Source organism: Copidosoma floridanum, unplaced genomic scaffold (genome assembly GCF_036245765.1).
Source record: "Copidosoma floridanum isolate Cflo_tuat_1 unplaced genomic scaffold, Cflo_Japanese_pri ptg000031l, whole genome shotgun sequence".
Lineage (NCBI taxonomy): Eukaryota > Metazoa > Arthropoda > Insecta > Hymenoptera > Encyrtidae > Copidosoma > Copidosoma floridanum.
In genome coordinates this window covers 624,721-648,544 of record NW_028321908.1, presented here as the reverse complement: position 1 = coordinate 648,544, position 23,824 = coordinate 624,721, and the positions used below count along the sequence as shown (strand labels likewise).

The 23,824-nt window shown below is 33.1% G+C and overlaps 1 protein-coding gene across 1 annotated transcript; it reads left to right on the top strand.

The window, feature by feature from the left end:
- Window positions 1-17,370: 17,370 nt before the first annotated feature.
- Window positions 17,371-17,961, top strand: LOC149373384 (uncharacterized). Its single transcript, XM_089597214.1, has one exon. The coding sequence runs from the start codon at window positions 17,371-17,373 to the stop codon at window positions 17,959-17,961; it is 591 nt and encodes a 196-aa protein (XP_089453340.1).
- Window positions 17,962-23,824: the final 5,863 nt, after the last annotated feature.

The following is a 23,824-nucleotide window of genomic DNA, read 5'->3' as shown; positions in this document are numbered from 1 at the left end:
AACCTTTTGTTCATTAGAAGCCCAACTATGCATTTCCCAATTTGCGCCTTTGTTTATTTTTATCACTTCAGAAATTCTTTCTTCAGCTTTCTCCGCGGATTCACAAGAATCAAGATAGTCATCCATGTAAAAATTTTGAATCACGCTCTTCGAAGATTCTGGATATAAATGTTTATATAGCTCAGCATTCTTATTCTTAATTAATAAGGCTGTAGCTGGAGAGGATTTGGCACCAAAAAGAAGAGAGGACATCACGAATTCTTTAGGAATGGAAGATCTGTCTTTCCCCCACCACAGAAATCGCTGAGCATCACGATCTTTTTCGCGAATCTTTATTTTTAAAAACATGTCTCTCATGTCCCCTTTGAAGGCTATAAAGTATTGGCGAAATCGCATGACTACTCCAATTAAATTTTGTAATAAGTCGGGACCGGTTAACAAAAAATCGTTGAAGCTAACTTTACAAGACTTTGCCGCTGCATCAAAAACCAAACGTACTCTACCTGGCTTATTCACATTTTGAACTCCAAAATGTGGTAAGTACCAGAGTTTTTCATTGGGTTCTGAACGAGCCTTTTCTGCGTATCCTAACTCAAAAAGGCGCTCCATTTCTTTGTAATACAAAGCTGCATATTCTGGATCCCGATCTAATTTTTTTTCTAAGAGGTGTAATCGGTTTAAGGCGTTTATGCGACTATTTGGAATCTCGTATATTTGGTCTTTCCAAAGTAAACCGACTTCCCATTGATTGTTGTATTTTTTACTTGTTTTTTCCAATATTTCTATGGCTCGTTTAACGCCTAAATTTTCTCGCGGAATTGTACTTATTTCTAATGCATCCAAATCGAAATTTTGTTTGACAAGATTATTCAAATTGAGATCGGTATTTACTGTTTCGATTTCACAAAAATTAGCTCGAAGATTTTCGAAATTAGAATTTTTATTTATAATTTGACCGTGTAAAGACCAACCAAGTAAACAATTAGAGATAAACAACGAGTATTTTTTGATTTCAAAATATTTTTGAGTAATAATTAAATTGCAGTGATCTTGACCGATCAAAATTTCCGGAACAATTGAAAAAGGAGAGATTTCTATACCGGTTCTCAACCTGCCATAATCTGACAAATCTTTTGACAACGTTTGTTTAGGTAAAGCCATATTTTCGACAACAAGTACATGTACAACATTAGTTGAAAAGAAGAGTTAGGAACTTGGATCGTGAGACAGACTTTCATGTTTGCGAAAGTAATCGGATTTTGATGTCCCACGACACGTAAAGCAATATTGGTTGAACTTTCAACAGCTCCGATTTGTTTGACAATTGTTTTGTTAATTATAGAAATAGTTGATCCCTCATCCAAGAGAGCATATACGTTTTTGAAAGATTTTGACCCTATTACCCTAATAGGAACTATTTTTAACAAAGTTTCACTTCCTAGTCATGCGAGTTCTTTGTTTGATAACAAATTCGGTCTTGGGGAAAGATTACGCTCGATTACATTGGCCGAAGAGCGATTAAGTTCTCGTTCTTCATTTTCCTTATTAAAGTTGTGTAAAAGAGTGTTGTGCCTTAGTTTACAATGCGTACAACGATTTTCAATTTAACATTCAGGATGCGAATGACCTTTTTCCAAGCAATTGAAACAAACACCGATCTTTTTGGCGGTCCTCCATCGTTGTTTTACTGATTTTTGAGACCATTCTTTGCACGCTGCTGTTGAATAATTATTTCGCATGCATAAAGCACACAACTTTTGCAAGCTTGCACTTGAATGTGATTTTTGTACACAAACCGAAAGAACAGCCTTTTGATTTGATGCGCGCGTATGAAAACTTGATTCTTTCAGAACTTTATCTGAACTACCAACACGATGCAAATCAAGTATTCCGGCAGACAAACTCAACTCTGCTTCACTATACTAAAATGCACTCAAAATTTCTAATTGCGATTTTTTACCCTCTTCGGCTGCTGAAAATCTTGCGTAATCTTGTAACATTATTTTTGGAATTTTACATAAAATTCCTTTTACCAAATCTGGACTGTGTAGGTAACCTAAATGATCTAACGATTTAATCGCGATTACTGAATTTTTCAGTTTGGATGCAAAATCGACCAAATTTATTCTGCCTGATTCAATAGAAGGCAAAGTTTTATTGGAAAATAAAAGGTTGTGCAATTGCACCAGCTATTCAACCTTACGATGCTGTAAATCTCACTACTTAACAGAAAGAAAAAAGTTTCATTGTGGATGAACAAGAGAAAACAAATCTACTATTGAGCAGTTTAAGTGATGTATTCTTATAAACAATACTAAATTTGCAGCGTGAAATAAATACAGTTAAGAAGATTGTAGCACATATATCTAGTATAACTCCAGAAGACAGTTAAGAGAGATGGAATCAGTAGTGGAAGCGCTTTATAAACCTGCGCGACGCAACTACCTTCGCCGTAAGTTTGATATTCGAGGCTTGGATGAAACATGGCAAGCTGATCTTGTGGAGATAATACCTTATGCTCATGAAAATAAAGGTTATAGGTATTTGCTTACAGTTATAGATGTATTCTCCAAGTATGCATGGGCTGTGCCCGTAAAGAATAAAACCGGTAATGATGAGACTACAGCTATGAAGTCGATATTAACAGAGGGAAGAGTTCCGACTAATTTGCAAACAGATCATGGCAAAGAGTTATACAATGTGAATTTTCATATAGCTTTGAAACCAAAGGATGTGTCAGCTGCTACTGAAAATGAAATTTTGAAAAAAATTTCATTCAGAACAATGCGGATGAGAAAACAACCGAAATTTAAAGTGGGAGATAAAGTGCGAATAAGTAATGCTAAGCAAGTATTTGAAAAAGGATACACACCTAACTGGTCGACTGAGGTATTCACTATAACACGAGTAGCTCTAACCAATACACCAACTTACCATTTGAAAGATTATTAAAATCAGTCAATTTCTGGAGGCTTCTACGAGCAGGAACTGCAGAAAACCAAGTATCCTGATACTTATCTTGTTGAAAAAATTCTTCGTCGACGAGGAAATCAAATATTCGTCAAGTGGTTGGGCTTTGAAAATACCCATAACAGTTGGATTGATAATAACAAAGAATTAAAGTGATATGTACTTTAAAAATTATTAAAATCCAGAAGTAGTAAAAAAATTTGCATAAAACTTGTTGTGGTCTTTTAATGTTATCAATTATGTGTGCAAATGAAATTTTTTTACCATACATGGTAATGTTATATCTTACATAAGATTCATTGAGATAAATAAAAACTCTAAACATGTAAAATATTGTATTATTTATTTTTTCCCACGTTAAACTAGTTTCACAAAAATAATTTTCTTTTTGTTGTATTTGTATAATTAAACATTTATTGGTTAAAAAATTTAACACTATCACCATTATAGCGAACTAACAGCTTTTTTTCTATCAATAGATTCCAACAAACTATTAAATGATAGTTCGTTACTCACAAGATACTCAGATACTTGGTTAGGAAAAAATATCTGGAAGTGGTCGTCTAGTTCAGCGATAGCTTTCGTGCCAAATTTAGTGTTAGCTTTTCTCAGCTTCGACACTACATGACTTTGCCCCTTGACCATTTCGTTGATCTTCTTTGTTGGAAAGAATCTTTCACAGGCTAGCCGATTAAGTGCTGCTAAATCAGCCATCTGAAATATAAGAAAATTATATGAGTTTTATAAATAGTAAAAAAAATATATATGAATAAGAAAACACGTTACAAACCTTTATTTCTGAGCTTTGCTGTTTCAAACAGATCTGCTTATCTCTCTAGAAATTTTTTAACTTTAAACCTGTTCTTTTGAGAGCTTGTTGACCTGAGCTGCTTGCATTGGATGATGAAGCAGTCGATACTTTTATCTGCTCACTACAGCTCTGACCAAGCTCTGCTGGTTAATGCTGCCGATGATATAGGGACTCTCCCACTACTGGAAAAATCTCCCCCTCTACATTGGCTGCTTTTTCATTGGCTGCTGATCTGCTATGATTTTCTACACACTCTCCAGCTCTTCGTTCTTCTTTTATTTTAATCCTATAATGGCCCCAAGGCAGTGTATTTGTAGTGTTTTATAAAATATATCGCTTATCATCTCGGGAACTAAGAGCAATTTTATTTTTCCTCTTAGTGTAAAGCTTATGATAACGTGATCTTACATTAATTTGCTCTCGATTAATGTTTATAATTTAGTCACGTAGGCACTCAGTATAGTCGTTGAAATTGATAGTTGCCTTTACGACGTTACTCTTAACACCCTTTGCTTTTTTAATCACATTTTTATTTTCAAGAAGAATACTATACATCTTACTTCTGAGCCCAACAAATTTCAATACAATATTTCCATTGCACTCATCTTTCATGAGCCCAACAATTTTTTTTTTTTCAACGGCATCGTAAATTTATTATTTTCTGGATAATCTGATGTGTCAAATTCATTAATATCCAATTTCATCATTTTATAAATATCATGATTTGTTACCTCATATATCAGACTGTCTGTATCAGTGTATAAGAGTTTATAATCATTTTTGAGTTTGGAGAGCATATAATCGTAGTGAAAACGATACACAAGTGTCTTAGATTTATTTATCTTTATTAAGCCCAATGTATATTGGCTTTTTCATTATCACTTCTGCACGTTGTAGCTATATGGCTACAAAATTCTCATAAAAAATATCACAGCTGTGAAAATTTGGCTTTGCGATGTACCATGCCGCACCATAGCGTCCATCCCATGGTTGAGAAGTTTGACATCGATACGCTTTCTCTCATTTTCCATCGTTTTTTCAAAAATAGCATTATTGAATAGTTTGAAAAGCATTCTTCCAAACTCATTCTTAGCCTTTTTCCTCTCAATGCTATTGAGATCAATATATTCTTTAAGCCATGCACTTTGCCATAATTTTAAGGCTCGATATATTTTTGTCAGTCGTAATCCATGATTTGTGGCTTGCTTGCGGGTTTCATAATGAAGCACATATTTATGCTTGTTACTTAATGTTGTCATTAATTTAGGCTGCTTTGAACCTGGTGCTGAAATGTGTTCGGAACAAAATGGCAAATCTTTATGAGAATCGTGGAGCTCCTCTGGATACTCCAAATCCACTTCTTAAATATATCCGTAAGCACTTTCATTTCTTATATTATAAAAATCATGAGGCTGTTGCTCAACATTTTCGACCCACTGAAATCCACCATCACGAAGTTTTTTAGTCATTGCTCAACCATATAAATTATTAACGTTAAAATATGCTATATATCTTTCAGTATCATCTTTTTTATAATTTTCCATATACTGATTGTTAGCTTCTGCATATCTGTTACAGCACTGGCTTATTCCACCTAGTATGCCTTTTTCAGTCTCTGTATCATTTTTTACTGTCAAAAACTCTGCTGCTAATACTGTATTAATTTTTAAAGCATTTTGCTCGTCAAGAATTTCTCGCACTTTTAAAATGAATATTTTTTCCGCAGACTTAAGAAATTGTATTATATCTAAATGCCTACTATTTGTTATAACAGCCGTTCTTATGCAATTTTTAAAAGCACTATTGAGATGTTTCCATGTCACAAAATTATAATTATCTTGATTTTCTAATTTTTCATCGAGCCCTGACCCTTGCACTTCTAGAATTTTATGAAATGCTGCTAAAAACGTTGATAAAAGACACTCAATATTCAACAACTTATTTTCCACTGGCGATGACAATTTTACAGACGATTTTTCCGACAGCTTATAGTCGGAAATACTTTTAAACACTATTTCACTATTATCAATAAAACCTCGTATCTCGGTCATATTATCACTATGCAGCAAGCGTTGATACTCTATTCGCGCTATTTCACAGAAAATCACGTAACGCTCCACGGCGTTGGCGTTAGCAAAATTCTCGCGGAGTTGCTCCATTATACTTACAGCTCGCGTTAACGTACTCAAATGAATGACAAGCTGCTTGAACTTTTCTTTTATACTGATTTGCCTCTGCGAAAGCGATACGAGTGATAACTAGCGGTGACTAGCAGTTGTATATAAAGAGATGACACATCGATAGAGGGGTTAGTTAACTAATAATCGTCACAACGTTATGATGACAAAGTACGTGGTTGATGTTCAAGGCTTTAAAACCATGCACAACGAATTCATTTTTAAAATGGTCGCTATTATACCTCTACAAGAAAATGCTACACCGTCAGTTTTTGTCTTTAAGCCCCCATATTCTTGGGCACAGCTCTTACCTAAAAACAAATGTGAAAATCGATGGTTGGAGTTTAATTACCACGGTCTTCGTTGGAGCTTGGAAGAAGTTCCCTACGAGGATCTAGCTACAACCTTTCGAGCCATTATTAAAGAAGATGATGTTATGTAAAAGGTCTTGAAAAAATCGAATGGTTGTGCCATGTGCTATTTAATAGGTACATTACTCATAGTGTGATTCTACGCTTTACTAAATATTTGCATAATATAATTATTTTTATAGGTACATTTATGATATTAAGCAATGTCCAGCTTTAAAAAAATTAGTACGGATGATATCGAATGCATGAATCACCAATTTAATTTAGCTCATTGTGCTGTGAAGAATGCTACAGCTTTAAAAAAAATGGATTTTAAAAGAGCAGCAACGACAAAACGATATTTTTTAATCAATGTACACCTGATACACAATACTTATGCAATAAATTAGTTTTTCATGAATCTATTTCGATTTTTTTCATTCATGCCTCCTTATTACTGCACCGATTCAAATTACTTTATCGTATTAACTGACTCTATTCATTAGTGAGGTACTGCGGTAAAGAGGAGTAAGCCTAGCAATGTTGGGATACGCTTTCGGTTATAAAATGGTATACATGTTCTCTCTGGCAACTCGTATCACTCAATACGCCCGCTCTTGCTAAAAAAATATTACGTTAGTGCATTATATGCCTAAGTGAGAAGCGGTGAATCATCGGTCGCGGCTAATGCATGCATATATATAAGAAATGATAGCTATGTTCATTGTTAAGGTACTACGTCAAAAAAAAAAATGAGTGAGCAAGCGTTGAGAAATTAAAAGGAAGATGCGATTTACTTTTGGTAATGAAATAGTATATATGTTTTCTCTGACAGCACGCATCACTCGATACGCCCACTCTCGAGAAAAAAATATGACGCTGGTACATTATACGCCTAAATAAGAACTGAAAAGTTATCAGCCACGGCTTACACATACATGTATCCTAGCGTGACTCGATGCACCCCCTCTTGCTAAGAAAAGAATATTACACTGGTACATTTACGCCTAAATAAGAAGCGAAAAGTCATCAGCCATGGCTAACACATCCGTATGGATAAGAAATAATAGCTCCATTACTTGGCAAGGTACTGCGTCGAGTAAGCCAACGTTGGTCACAGCTTAACGGGATACGCGATCCGCTACATCCACTGATAAGAAATACACGTTCATGCTTGATCATATTCTTATCGCGCTGTACGTTGGGCTTGTCACCTACACCTTTCGGATCCATCCTGATGACGTCGGAGCTCGATTCGCGGTCGGAAAGGAAGGGAGCCGTCAGTACCATCCGACGTCACAGGATCTGGAAGAGGCCCCTTCCCCTGACGTTATCGCCCGAGTAGTCCGCATCACCCACCACCCCTACTACCTCTCCTATACCACCCGTGCCCCTCCTCCAACCACCCGATCAGCCTCTCCCCCCCACCACCGACTCTCCTCCACCCTCAGCTATAGCTAGAGCCTCTCCCCCCACCACCACCTCAGGGGGGAGCTGGGGGGTGCCAGAACCGCCATGGTTTACCTACTAGTAGTGAATAATATAAATTTTAATATTGTTGAAAACCATTACTTTCAACAGTTTTGTAAAAAACTATGTTCTGCTTATAAAAAACCAAGTTTGCCAACGTATCTATTAAATGAAACGGTACCAAAAGTGTATAATAATCTGAAAAAAAAAATTGAACTGCAAAAATGTTTAGGCGTTATGTTAATAAATAAGCAGAGTAATGATACGTTAGTTTGTATGATTTTTACAGCCAGTAACTATTTATATGTAAACTGTTACGATTTAGATCTGTACTCAATAGAAGCAATTATTACTAAGTCACTTGAAAAACTTAATGATAAAAATATATGTTTACATAGTATTGTTTCAAACACCGATCACATTCTAACAACAGTTGATAAAAATCGTAGTTACTGGTATTTTTCTTGTTTATTAAAAATCTTTTAAAACTTATTTTATATCGTTGTTGATGAAAAACTACAAAGTGACATTTCTAAATTAATAATAGAATTCAAAGCTGAAGGTATAGAGAAAAATTACTGGATCTGGGTGACAAAAAAATGGAAAATTTGGATATGAACGTAAAGTCTGCCATAGAATACATATTTTTTTAAATAATTGTACCTTGCAATTTTACTATAAAACTGATGCAACAAATTGCAACTGACATACATAATGACCATATCTTTCCGACTGATGTCCTTGTAATGTTGATTCAAAACAAATATGAAATTGAATTGAACAAAATTACAAATATTTTAAAACATGTATACGAAATACTATATACAAAATGACAAGAAAAGTACACAATTGCTTATGGCGTTGAAAGCTTTTTACATATTTTATTAAAATGTAAAGATTTGAGCGACGAGCAAGAATATAAAATTAAATATGTTAAAAATAAAATTTATAGAGCTGTTAATATGCTTTCTGTAGCATCTCATTATTTGCACCCTATAAATCAGAGGAAATACTTAAACCTTATTATAGAGGACCCTATTAAAAAATTAACAATATTTTTTATTCCATTTTTTAATGAAAAAGAAATGTCTGGTTTGTTGAGACTTCGAAAAAAAGATGGTGTTTTTCAAAATTTATTTGAAAAATCGTACGAAATGGCACAAATGTTATATAAGTCATTCGAACCTCTATCCAGAATTTGCCAAATTTTGTTTGAAACTTAGTAATATACCTGCTTTTACAAACCATCAAAATCTCATAGTAAGAATGTCTAATTTGAATAAAAAACAACAAAAATTAATTATTAAACTATTTTGTATTTTATAGTATAATGAATCTAGAAACGTAGAAAACTGAAACTGTATTTTATATTATAATTATATTTTATTTAACTGAATATTATAACAAAATGAATGTGATGACGCTAATTGAGAGCTAACCAGTACAAAAAGCGTCTTAGTAAATAAGCTATTAAGTAACTTTTTACTTCTATACACAGTATAACATTTGACATTTTAAGGTGTTTTACACTTTTTCTTAATAGGATGCTTTTTGTTTTAGTAAGCTCTCAATTACACTAAACATTAAGTAATTAATATAGTTTTTATTTAAAAATGAAAAAATATAAACAAATTTAGTTGCAAGTTGCAAGTAAAAAAGCGCAATCTAAAAGTATTAAAATAAATACTAATTTTTAATTTATACTAAAATCAATTAAGTATACAAAATCTAGTGAATATCACTGTACGTTGAAGCAACTATAAATTAGGAAGTAATAAATTAAAAAGTATTTAAATACCAATTTAAAACAGTAAATAAGTATTTTAATTAATACCATGATTTAAATGTAGTTTAATTTGAAACTAGATATTGTTGAGATAAATAAATAATATAAATCGTTACTCAAAATTTATGAAACTAAAAAGCTAAATGTTGTACGTTAAACATTAACGTTCAATAGTCAGATTTAAAAAATGAACATATTATTTTATAATAAATGAAGAGTAAATAAATACGAAATGTTCTGTCGAAATCGCTGCTTATTTCTTTTACTTATTTAAATTTGTATTATAACAGTTTAGAAAGAATTTAAAATTTTGATTTTATCTATTTAAATGATTATAATTACTTATTTTCATCATTTTCTTCATCTTCATTTTCATCCCCATCATCATCATTAATCCCGATCCATCGTAGTACACCATTACCTCTTAATTTTATGTCATAATACAAAGCAATCAATTTAGCAGATCTTCCTTCAGTTAATTGATTACGTTTTGGCAAATGAACGTAATTCAGAGAATAACCGTTTTAACTGGCCAGAAGACGCAGGAATGATATGCAATTTAAGCGCTAAAATACTTCATGTTGGATAAAAATCGTTCGCAATTTTTCAGAAAAGTAATGGTGAAGCACAATTTTTCCTCAGTATCATTTCAAACATTCCACCTCCAGTTCTGTACAATTCAAGCTCCTGACTGCTAACTTCATCTAAGTTTTCCAGGAAAAACTCATTGACTAAAGCCATATGTCTCGCCTGTAATCTTAACCCTCGAAATCTTGGATGCAAAAAATTTGCAGCACACCCATATTTATTTACAGCCCTTTCAGTTCGGGCCGCAACAAGCTCTTCATATCGAGGATTGAGGGCTGGAATATCCAACCGCAGCCAATACTCAACTCCTGTAGCTACATCACAGTTAGCTTTTTGACAGGTATTAATTAATTAATCTACGAACTGGATCTAAAATCAATATATTGTCTCAAAGCCTCGCTTCAAAATCTGATCTAAATAAAAGATTATAACTTTGTCCGCTAGAATATTTCTTTCTTGCTGATCTCTGGCAACGTTACGCATAAATAGTAGATTTCGAAAGCATCTTCTATATGCATCTCGGTGGCTGGCAAATTTTGTATCAGGAATGAGAACTATTCGCGTACCTTCGTTTGCGACTACTTGTTGTTCTAGTGCTGGGTGTTTGAACTGTATTAATAAATTGTTTACTAAGTAAGCGAATGCAATATCAACAATTGCTTTACTCAGTAAATTAGCACTGTGGCTACTACAAACGATATGCCAATCACCATGTAGTCTTCCCATTCTAACAACGTTTGACGCGCTGTCTGTCACAGATACGTAGACGTCAGAATCATAATTTTCTAAAGCAATTAGTTTACATCCATTGTAAATATCCCTAAAAGCTTCGCCAGTTTCTCTTTCAATACTAAAATTGTATGAGTGGAGATAAATATATTTATTATTTTCTATCGAATCTAGCTTTCACATACACACAACATTTTGTGTGTTCGCTGATTTATTTTTCCATGCATCCATTAAAAAAGCACCTCTCCTTGAATTTGTTTTTCGAATAGCCTCTAAAAAATGTTTAAAACGTTCATTGAGAATGGTATTCAACAACGTTTTTCTAGTAGGAGGTGTGTAGTTAGGGTTTAAAGCATTCACAAAACGTAAAGAATATTCGTTTTCAACTGTTTAAAACGCAATTGTGCATCCAAAAAACATATCACCTAGCAATTGGTCGAGTAGCCTAGAATCGACCCTGTTACCTGAAAATTAGAATTAGGATTTCAATTCAATTACCAAATATCATTTCTTGCAAGATTTGAAGTTGAATTAGATTAAGAATTTTAACTTTTGTTTAAAAAATACTGATAAAATTCTTACCTTCCATTTTTCTAAAAGTACCTTGAGAATAAGCTTAGCACTACCGTTTTACGTTAAAAAAAGCCAATGGTCTTTATTTGTACAAACATTCACGTAAGATTAATTATAATTTAAATAATATTAATAATTCAATTCAAATAATATCAATACAAACATCTGTGTTTTTAAATAAAAATTTACTGCTCTAGTTACAAGCTAACTGATGCACACCAGACGCTTGCGCATAGGTTTCTGACAATTTGACATTTTGAGGTATATTACAAGTAATTTACATGTAGAGTATGAAACCTCTCTATTACGTCGTTTACCCACCACTGGCCACACCTTGTATTTTAACACATGGGCACCAGTGCTCTCGAATGTATGTAGCATATTCACATGCGCGAAATTCAAAATATTAGAAAACTGCATATTTAATGTACACCCAAAAATTAAGCGAAAAACGTTATTAAAGTTATGAAAATATTTAGATAAATTGTATTTAGTATAAGTATTATTTTTTAAACATGCATTGAATAACAATTTTTAGTATGAACAACGGTAACATTGTGTAATTATTCATTAACGTTGCTTGGATTTTTTAGGAATAATAATTATAGTATCTTAAATGTTCAAAACTGATTTAAGTGACATATTAAGGTAAGAGAAATTATTTCAATAAACTTTTTATGATTTGTATTGTAAAACAATTTTAATTGCAGTTTTTTGTGTTGTAGCGTTGGCAGCATTGAAATACGAGTCACACCTAAATATTATGTATATGTTTTCAAACTATATATACGATACTTCAAAGCAGAAGACCGCTCAATGGAGAACGTCCTTTATAAAAAATAAAACAAAGAAAGAGGAGGTTATAGTTAAATGTATGAATTGGACTTGCTTTGCATAAAAATATTCATAAAATTCTTCTTAGTAGGTATTTGAATAAGAAATATCCTGCTTGCGAGATACTACATCCATGTGTCAATGCTATCATGTTATGTTTTATTCAGGCTGAAGTATCTAGGGATGATCAATTTAAACATATGTCAGTTTATAGTCTTGTTTTTTTATCTTTGCTAACTAATTTTTTTCTACCCATTTTATATTTCAAGGCTATCATGAATATCAAGCAGCTCCAACATCATCACTGGATATTGGAAATGAAAAATTAACGGGATCTTTTCAATGGCTTTTGAACTTAAGATTGTATGATTTTTTTTGCACTTCGCTGTGCTCATGATGGAATCTTTGACATTTAATTAATTTATAAAGTTTAGCAGTTTGTCAAATTTCATTGTCTTTGATGCAACTATCACTTAGCATAACCAAAAAATAATGACTCCAAACATGCTCAAGTGTTTTCTACACACAATTTTTAACTATGATGGATATATACTTTTGCAGAGTAGAGCATCTGAAACTTGGGCTAATTTTCTAGAGCTTTTGGATAATAAAAATGGCAAACTTAGAATTTATAGTTTTATTTGCTTTATATGAACTGAAACTATACATTAGTAAAAACTTTAATAATAACTTGTGTGTTACTTTCAGGTTCCATTGTATTGGCTTTTCATTCCAGCTTAGTTACACTGACCTTGCCGCCAAGACGCGAGTTATTTGGATGGAGAATAATGCAAGCCAGCGGTTTCCTTCGGTGCTTTAGTTAATCTTTTATAAAAATTGTTTAGAAGGCCACACTTGCTAATGATGTAAACAAAGTGGGTACGTGTAGCTAAGGAAAATAAAAGACGTTCGGTAGAGATAGAACCCCGTGACAAATCTTTTTGAAATTTCAACCAGACATTCTTATTGTTGTTACAATGAAGCTGTTGAAATTTCAAGACAATTGTCTGTTTCGTTTCCGAGATATTGAATTTCAAAGTTCAGTCATTTTAACACGTTCGCTTTAGGGAAAACTTGTAAAAACTCAGTTTTAAATAAATTGGCGCAATGAATGTCTCAAATTTTTTTATATGTCACAGATAATGTCATTAACTATATGTACAGAAAGTTTTGCGACGATTGTCTGATTAGTTTATAAATAAAAAAATTAAATAATAGTTTGACAAAAGCGCAACGGCAACGTCGCAAGAAGCAGGAAATTTAAAATATTCCAGGACGTAAATCAGTAAATATTTAAATATTATTGTAGATATTTATGTATTTCAGTATAAAAGATAAGCTTATATATGTGTGGGAGTGTGTGGCGATTCAAATATTCGAACATCGCGGTAGAATGTGTACATTGCCTAGCAACGCGAATGTGTGATGAATAATATTTTAATGAATTTGTACACAGTCTGTCAACCGCTCTTGTATCAAACGGATGAATATTCTGATAATAAATATTGATACTTTAAAATAGAAAGCATAAGTTATTTGTATTGATTTACTGTCGTCTATTTCCTATATTGGTGACCCCGACAAAGAACGCATCGCAAAATAATCGCGAAATGTTACGTAACGCGGATCAACTTGTCGTTTTACGCGAAGAAAACGAGCAACTTCTTCGACAGATTGAAGAACTTTGCCAGAATGAGGAACAACAAGAACAACAACAACAACAATAACAAGAACAACAACAACAGCAACAACAATAACCACCGCAGAATCAAAGCCTCGCCGCTCACGTCGCTGATCTTCGACCTTCAGTTCACCGAGTCGCTGTAAAATTTCCGCCTTTTTGGACAGACAAACCAAGCTTATGGTTCGCACAAGCTGATTCTCAGTTTGTATTTTCTGAAATAACAAATGAGGTTACAAAATTCCACTACGTTGTCTCGCAATTAGACGCACGTGTCGCACTGGAAATCGAGGATGTCATAACGAATCCCCCTCAAATAAATCCATGTACATTTTTGCGCACGAAATTAATTGAACGTTTATCTGCATCTGAGGAACAACGTGTTCGTTAACTAATCAGCGAGGAAGAGCTTGGCGATCGCAAACCATCGCAGTTTCTCCATCACCTTCGTTCTCTTGCTGGCTCAACTGTCGTGCAAGACAACCTTTTGCGACAACTTTGGCTTCATCGGCTACCGTCAAATGTTTGAGCTATACTTGTGACACAGTCCAAATTGACGCTTGATAAGCTTGCAGAGCTCGCTGACAAAATTGTTGAAGTTTCACCGAGCACACCAACTTTTGCTGACAACGCTGCACTTAGAGACAAAGGTACCGAAAACAACTTGTTAAATGCGACTGCTGATTTACAAAAGCAAGTCGCTGAGTTATTAACTTTTGTTCGCGTTCTCGCAGTCCTAACAGGAATTTTAGGCAGAGGAGTCAGTCACGTACAAGAGCAGACTCGCAGCAAAGAACAAATCGTTTGTGCTGGTATCATGCGAACTTTCAGCAGAAAGCTTAAAGTGCATTCATCCGTGCGATTTTTCGGAAAACGATCAAAGCAGTCTGTAAGGGCGGCATCTGACTGCAGTTTATCTAATAGCCGTCTCTTTGTGGTTGATAAATATTCAAAACAAAGATTTCTTGTTGATACTGGTTCAGATTGTTGCTTTCCTCGTGGTCTATTACGAGAACGTCGTGCTCCTGTCAATTATTATTTATGCACCGCAAAAGGAAGCAAAATAAAGTCGTACGGTTTTCTAACCTTAAATCTCAACTTAGGACTCCAACGTTGTTTCTTGTGGAGATTCATCGTTGCCGATGTGGATTTACCAATTATTGGATCGGATTTTCTCGCACATTACCACCTTTTGCCTGATTATCGTACGAAGCGCATTGTTGATGTTTCCACTGGACTTCAAGCTCAAGGTTCATTTCAACGTTCTGCACAGTGCAGCGTTAAAGCTGTTCAGGATTATTCCACTTTTTCGGCTCTTGTTTCTGAGTTTCCTGAAATTACTCGTCCACCTGGTTTACCACGAGAAATCAAGCATCAAACGGTTCATCATATTCGAACTACTCCTGGACCACATGTTACAAGCAAAGTGCGCCACTTAGGTCCTGAAAAGTTGAAAATTGCTAAAAAGAATTCGACAACATGTTGCAAGCTGGTACAACTCGACCATCCGAAAGCTCTTGGTCATCGCCTTTGCATCTAGCACTGAAGAGTGATTCGACTTGGCGTCCTTGTGGAGATTTTTGCGCGTTAAATGCTTGAACTATTCCGGATCGTTACCCTGTTCGCCACATTCACGATGTTACTTACTTCATCGATAGTTGTACGGAATTTTCGAAAATTGACCTTGTAAAAGCTTATCAACAAATTCCAGTCGCTGAAGGAGATATTTGTAAAACTGCTATAATAACTCCATTTGGCCTTTTTGAATTTCCGTTTATGACGTTCGGCCTTCGAAATGCTGGTCAAACCTTTCAAAGGTTCATGGACGAGGTTTTACATGGATTGGATTTTTGTTTTGTATATATAGATGATATTCTCGTTTTCTCTCATTCAAAGACAGAGCATGAACGACATCTTAAAACCATTTTCGAACGACTTGCAAAATACGGGATGGTAATAAATTTGAAGAAATGTATTTTTTGGAGCTTCTGTGGTTGACTTTGTAGGTTACACTATATCTGCTGCTGGTATCCAAACGCCTGAGGAACGTGTCCAAATAATTATGAACTACCCTTTGCCGAAAACAGCTCAAGGCCTCCACCATTTTCTAGGTATACTAAATTTTTATCGCAGATTTTTACCTCATGCCTCTGAATACGAGGCTCCTTTACATGATGCAATCAGCAAACCGATTTTAAAAAGTTCTCAACCAATCACTTGGACACCTGAGTTAGAAGAAGCATTTCAAACCTGCAAAAACTGCATTACTACTGCTTCACTTCTTTTTCATCCTCGGATTGGTGCATCACTTGGTTTGTTTACAGATGCTTCAAACCATTCTGTTGGAGCTTGTTTACAACAGCTTGTTGATAATGTTTGGCAACCCTTTGCATTCTTTTCTAAGAAAATGTCTTTGAAGGAAAGTTCTTGGCCTGCTTATTATCGTGAACTTCTAGCAGTTTATGCTGCAATACAGCATTTTCGACATTTATTAGAAGGGCATTCTTTCACGATATACTCGGATCACAAGCCGTTAATTTATGCTTTTCAACAAAAGCGTAAAAAACTTCCACCAGTGCAGTTTAACCAACTGTCTTTTATATCGGAATTTTCAACTGACGTTCAATATATAAAGGTATTGACAATGTCGTAGCTGATACTCTTTCACGAATCGAAGCTGTTTCTGCACCATGTGATTACAGGTTGTTGGTCGAGTCTCAAAAAGAAGATAAAGAGCTTAAGAAAATAATCGATGAAAAATCTTCTTTGCACATCGAACGAGTCCCAATTCCTGGATCTTCACTAACTGTGTTCTGTGATACATCAACAGGAAAACCTCGGCCCTTTATCACGCCTAAATTTTGTCGTGGTGTTTTCGATCAACTTCATAACTTGAGCCATCTAGGTGCCAACGCTTTACTTTAGTTAATTAGCGACCGTTTCGTTTGGCCTTCTATGAATAAGGATTGCAAGAATTGGGTTCGTGCTTGCAATGAATGTCAGCGATCAAAAATTTCTCGTCATGTTCGTGCTCCTATTGGATCGTTCAAAACTCCGACACAAAGGTTTTTGCACATTCACATAGATTTGATTGGTCCGCTTCCACCTGCACGTTCTTTTAGATATTGTTTGACCGTTATCGATTGTTTTACTCGATGGTCAGAGGTTTACCCTTTGCAAGATATTACTGCAGATTCAGTGATTCATGCATTGTTGGACTGTTGGATTTCACGTTTTGGTTTTCCTCAAACGATAACTTCAGATCGCGGAGCTCAATTTACTTCGCATCTTTTTAAAGATTTTGGAAACTTTTCGGAATACAGCATAAGCTAATTACAAGCTGGCATCCTGCTTCAAATGGTTTAGTTGAACGTTTACATCGCCAATTCAAAGCTGCAATCATGGCTCACTCCGATATCGATTGGGTTCGTGCATTACCTTTTGTACTTCTCGGTATTCGCTCAGCTTTTAAAGAAGACATCAAGGCTACTTCAGCTGAGATGGTATACGGAGAAACTCTTCGCATGCCTCATGAGCTTTTTGTTTCAAGTCCTGAGAACAAGAGTTTTGATGATCCAAAAAGTTTCCTTTCAAACTTACGAGAATTCATGTCACGCTTACGACCAGCTCCAGCATCAAGGCATTGTCAACCTGGGGTGTTTGTATTCAAGGAATTATTAGATTGCAGCCATGCGTTTTTGAAAGAAGGGCCGATTCTCAAAGCTTTACAACCACCGTACACTGGGCCTTATGAAATAGTTGAACGAGATCAAAAAACGGTTACTTTGAGAATTCGTGGCAATTCGATAAAAAATTCAATCGACCGTGTTAAACCAGCTTTTGTTGTTCAAGATGAAGTTTTTATACCTGTTCCTGTTTCTACGTCAGTTCCTGTTTCTATTTTTAATACTGACGATGTGCCTACAGTGCTCCCACCAGTTGTTGAACGCACAACACGTTCCGGCAGAAAGTTAGATTCAGAGACGTGTTGAATTTATAACCAAATTCTCTGCCGAGGGAGGGTAGTGTGGCGATTCATACATTCGAACATCGCGTTAAAATGTGTAAATTGCCTAGCAACGCGAATGTGTGATGAATAATATTTTAATGAATTTGTACACAGTCTGTCAATCGCTCTTGTATCAAACGTATGAATGTTCTGATAATAAATATTGATACTTTAAAATAGGAAGCATAAGTTATTTGTATTGATTTACTATCGTCTATTTCCTATAAGTGTATGTACATAGGTTCCACCCGTACCCATAACAAAACAATGTATTACAATAAACACATATTTATTTTTCTTAATAAAATTTTTAATTTCTAATTCTTAAACAATACAATTTTTTCACACAAAATAACAAAATCACATGCTTGTAGTAATCGCAGAGACTAGAGTCTGTCCTAATTATTAAACATATCACTTTCAATGAGACTTTTCAAGTCACATAAAAATTCAAGAGTTTTATTTACATTAGCTTCTCTTTTGATAAAAAGATTTTGTTCATTTAATAAAACGATCTCAAACTAGCGTCACCTTCCATTAATTCATCAACAATTACGTTAAAATCTACTTTACGAATGAGAGCTACGAATATAATTATATGTACATATATCTGTCACAAGTCTTTCTAATTATTTACTCATTCTTATTACATTGTTATAACGAATAAAAATTAAATACTTACATCTTTAATACAAATACATTACAAATGTACACATACGCTGCCGTAACCGACGCAGCAGAAGGTGCAGACACTTGAGACACTGCAGAGTGCACACTGCACACCACCTGATGTGTGTATATATGTGTGTACATGAACACTCACACAATGGGGACCCGTGCGGCGATGCCAAGTCTTCACTCATCGCTACTTCCCCCTTGCCCCGCAAGTGTTTACCCCCCGTTATCTCTACCGAACGTCCTTAATAATAGTTTTAATATGTTACATAGGAATTTTATCTACATCAACTGATCTTATGCATTATTGTGCACCATTGAGACCACTCACATTTGTTAAATAAATTTCTGATTAATGCATAAAAATTCAAATTTTTTTTCAAACAGTATCGTTAAGTATTAAATATTTGATTGATTTTTCCAAGATTACATTTCTTATTTCCTGTCTTTTCACTGATATTATCTGCTCATCGAACTAATCAGTTAACAGCGGAATTTGAGAATAATTTAATATCGGATCCTGTAAAACATATTATCACACACAGTATTACGAAATGAGTATTTATACCAATTATAATTTTGGAAACTGTATAATCATACCAAGTAAAATTTTTCAGCGTATTGCAATGTATACAGGCCACAGTCACTGAAATTTTGTTGTTGTGGAACCTTAACATGAATTACTTTTAAATCATTACTATCACATAAGTAATAACATGTTTTCTTTTTCTGAAGCTCCGCATTAATAAAAGTACTTAAAGCTTGTTCAACAAATTGGGTTCCATGGTTGTTAATTGAGTTGAAAATTAATATACACGGACTGAAACAGAAATTTTACTGTAATATGCAATTGGGTTTAGGATACATACTACTAGTGTAATTTCTAAGGTTCAAATTCCATCATTGTTTTCGTACGTATTTTGGTATTCATTGCGTGGAATTGGGTGCTACATTAGAATTTTAATCAAGTAAATCTGAATCGTGTTTTTCGTGATGGTTTTTGGCCATTTATACTCTTTTAAGTATGAAGTCGATAGTAAATAGGATTTTAATTTTCATGCAATCCACTGAATTCAACGTTCTATTTTTTATGTCATCTGGTAAGTTATTCACAGTACAAGGACCAAGAAATTTATTCTAGTACATAATAGATATGCGCAATTACTAAAAAAAAAGTTGTATTCAATGCTTCTTTGTTTCTATTTCTTTGTTTTTTATGGTAACTTAGATTCATAGCATCTTTTGTACTTCGAAATTGAAACTATGCATGATGACGATTGAAGCTGCATATACATGTTACTCTTAGCGTGCGCAAGATATAGTTTCGATCGTTGTATTTTCAAAGTCATTATAGACTTATACAAAAAAATATGAGGAAACAAACATATACACGCAATACAAAATTTCAAACGTACCTCTTTACTTCATTATTATTTCTTGTGCGTGTATTTAATTCAGAATGCTCGTTGACTACATTATCAGCACGTGTCTCTTTAATCTCTTTAATGAGTAAATTTAAAAAACAGACAATAACTTAATACCAATCGGAGCTACAATAACTATAATATTTACATGACTTTTATAAAAAAATCGTTTTTAGCGTTTGATTATACGAAGTTGTTTAGTATTTATTTTAGGTATATGCACATAATGGTTTTCTTACCTTTCATTAATCGAAAAAACTAAAAAATCTTTCTTAAAAATGTTTAAATTATTTCTTTTTCCCATACTATAATTCTCTGAACTTTGTACTAAATGTTTATAAAAAAAAAAATCGAAAAAATAAGATCTTTCTCTATCATTCTTATGTAATTTTTCGTGAAATATATAGTTAAGATAGAAATAATTGATAACATCGTTCAAAAAGGCATTTGTACGAAGACAATCTATATTCTCGGCATAAATCAATATTCCTCCTGTCGCTGGTGGAGTGGGATGGATAACAATAGTTGGTACATTTGGACATCTATACAGCGCAAATGTAGATACAATACTGTGAGTTAGCGTGACTATTAAACATTTATTATCGACATCTTATTTTACAATAGTCATGTAATCAGAAAGGTTTTTGAAAAAACATACACATCATTTGCTTTTTTTTCTACCGATATCCTTTTCATCAGTCCATGAGATTTATTTTTTGTCTTGTCGTTTTCATCTGTCATCAGCGTTTTTGAAATTTGTTCTGAGTGGAGTTGTTTATTATCAAAGTTGTGTGATTTTTGATTTATAGTCTATTTATAAATAATAAATACGATTTTATTAAAATCGGCAGGACACATGATTAACTCGTAATGTTGGTAAGATTCAGCATTAAGTTACCGTTATTTTTCTTATATCTCTTGATGTTGTACTTTGCGAAGGCGCATTCGATGCTAGCTCACTTATCGGACTGCACGGTTTACTCGATAGGAATGCAGTCGATAAAATTTGTGATGAGCAAATAGATCTGTAATTACAACCCTTTCGTTTATTGCATTATATATTACATTATTGTAATATTGTTGAATGGCAACTCACGATTCATCAACGCTTAACTTCATTAACGATTCCAAGTCAAAAAAATCTTCTAAAAATATAATTTTTCACGTTAGAATAGTACAACTTCTATGACAAACTTTGATTGAACAGTCGATACAATGTTCATATTAAATGGATGTTAGTACTTTATAACAATACAACAAAAACATTTAGAGAGTGAAAATTTATGAAATAATATATTATTTAAAATTTGGGCGTGCAGCAGTTATTTAGCTATTAAAAAAAAATTTATCCAAGTTGCATTCGTGTCTCTGCATATTTCGATTATTATATTTCTTTCACATGTTAGGTATATTAGATACGTAGATATATATGTAGATAAATCTTCCGTAACTATCTTAGCTTCTAGTTGAAAAAACAGTTGATTACAAAAATATTTTTTTTACAGTATTTTTATGGTATAGTCACGTCATCCACAACTGTATGTATTAGCAATTTAACTACCAATTTCTCCAAACAAACAATATATGACATTTTGTAGAAGCAAATTTTAATCAATTTTCGAAAAAACACGTCTGTTTCTGGTGTATATAAAATCTGGCCGAAACGAGAGCTGTGATTAATCCCTATCGATTGAGAAAAAAATTTTCCGATTTGTGGCCAGCGATCAGTTACAGAGGATGATAGAAAATAAATAAAAATCCCTACAAGAGAGAAATATTGTTGATTATAATCGGAAATTAACTATTTCCTTTTAAACCACTTTAACTTTCGACTGGTAATACTAAATTCAGCAAAAAAATTTTATTAATAGACCTTAACTCAAGCTTTCATTTAAAGCTGAGTGTGGACCGTTTTAAATATTTTACTACTTGAGGCATAAATAACTGCAGGTTTCATATTATACGGGCAACAATTTTTGGCTGATTATTTGCCTGGTTTACTGGCTAGTGATTTTACAATATGTATCTCAACATACAGAAAATTTTGTAGGTTTTCTTTCAAGTACCAAGTTACAGTTATTTGTAGAGAAGCAGAAAGAACTCTTTACAATATTCAAAAATAAAAACACTTACCCATGTCCACATTTTCGATTGCGGTAAGAATGTCATCGTCATCTCCCATTGTGTCTGTTGCCTTAGTATTATTTATATGTGATGTAGACTCTTCTGATTTTGTACCTATATCTGACGTAGCTCCTTCTGAGTTCTTAGAAGCTAACACATTCAATAACCGGTATTTTTAAATAATAGTACCACTCAGGCACTTTAACGTGGGACGGGAGAATAGTGCATTACATATGGAAGGTTTTTCACATATTGTTATACTATCATTAACCCAAATCTCTGTGTTCTTCGATCTATCGATCTTTTCCTTGTCTAGGTCCTACAAAAAAACATTTTTTTACACAACCTTTGATTCAAATGCAAATAACTAATACTCACTGATACTATGTAGGATATTAGGATATTATCGAATAACATTAGATCAAGGATATATCAACTGATTTCGTCAGTTCAGGTAGTATTCTCGTTATGGCACTAGTCAAGTAAATACCAAGGCTCTTAACCATTATATTCCCCCCTGTCGAGTGTATGGATAGGTATACCTTAATACATAAATCACCATCCTTTTTGATTTATGTTTGTTCGTTTATTGTCTCATGCATATATATGTATATATATATATATATAATTAATATTATTTATTATTATTAATATTATTATTATTATTATTATTATAATAAATAAATTTATTGATGTTGATTAAATAATTAAAGTATAAAAAATACTATTGTATAAAATTTAAGATTTTTGTATATTATGAATTTTTTATATTAATTTTTTTTTAAACAAATAGATATTTAATTATTATTATATTAAATTTTTAAATTATTTATTTTTAATTATACTTGTGTTCTTAACAAATAAATAATTTATAATTAATAAATTTATATATATATATACTATTTAACGTGAGAACATAAATTCAGATTTCAAAAAAAAAATTAATAGTAATTCAACTCAAATAGTTAAAATTAATAAAATTTTATTTTAAAAATTAATTTAATAATATTGAAAAAATTTATGAAAATAATAATATTATTTAAATTAAAATTATTATCTATAATTTTTTCTTTAAAAAATAAATATTTATTATTATAATATATAAATATTTTTTTAATTTATAAATAGAATTTATTCAATAAATAAATGAATAATAAATTATAAATATTTTAAACAAGGTATGTCTTTAATGTACCCGTATAAAATATTCTAAGGTAGGTACCGTTGGGGCAGGATTCTATCTAAAAATATTATTAAACAAAGAAATTTTAAAGTGTGTACTGCAAAATATTGATCATTCCTCTTACAAGGTATGTCATCAATGTACTCGTATAAAATATTCTGAGGTAGGTACCGTTGGGGCAGGATTTTATCTAAAAAATATTATTAAACGAAAAATTTTAAAGTGTATACTACAAAATATTGATTATTCCTCTTACAAGGTATGTCGTCAATGTACCCGTATGAAATATTCTAAGGTAGGTACCGTTGGGGCAGGATTCTATCTAAAAAATATTATCAAACGAAGAAATTTTGAAGTCTATACGGCAAAATATTTAATCATTCCTCTCACAAGGTATGTCGTCAATGTACCCGTATGAAATATTCTAAGGTAGGTACCGT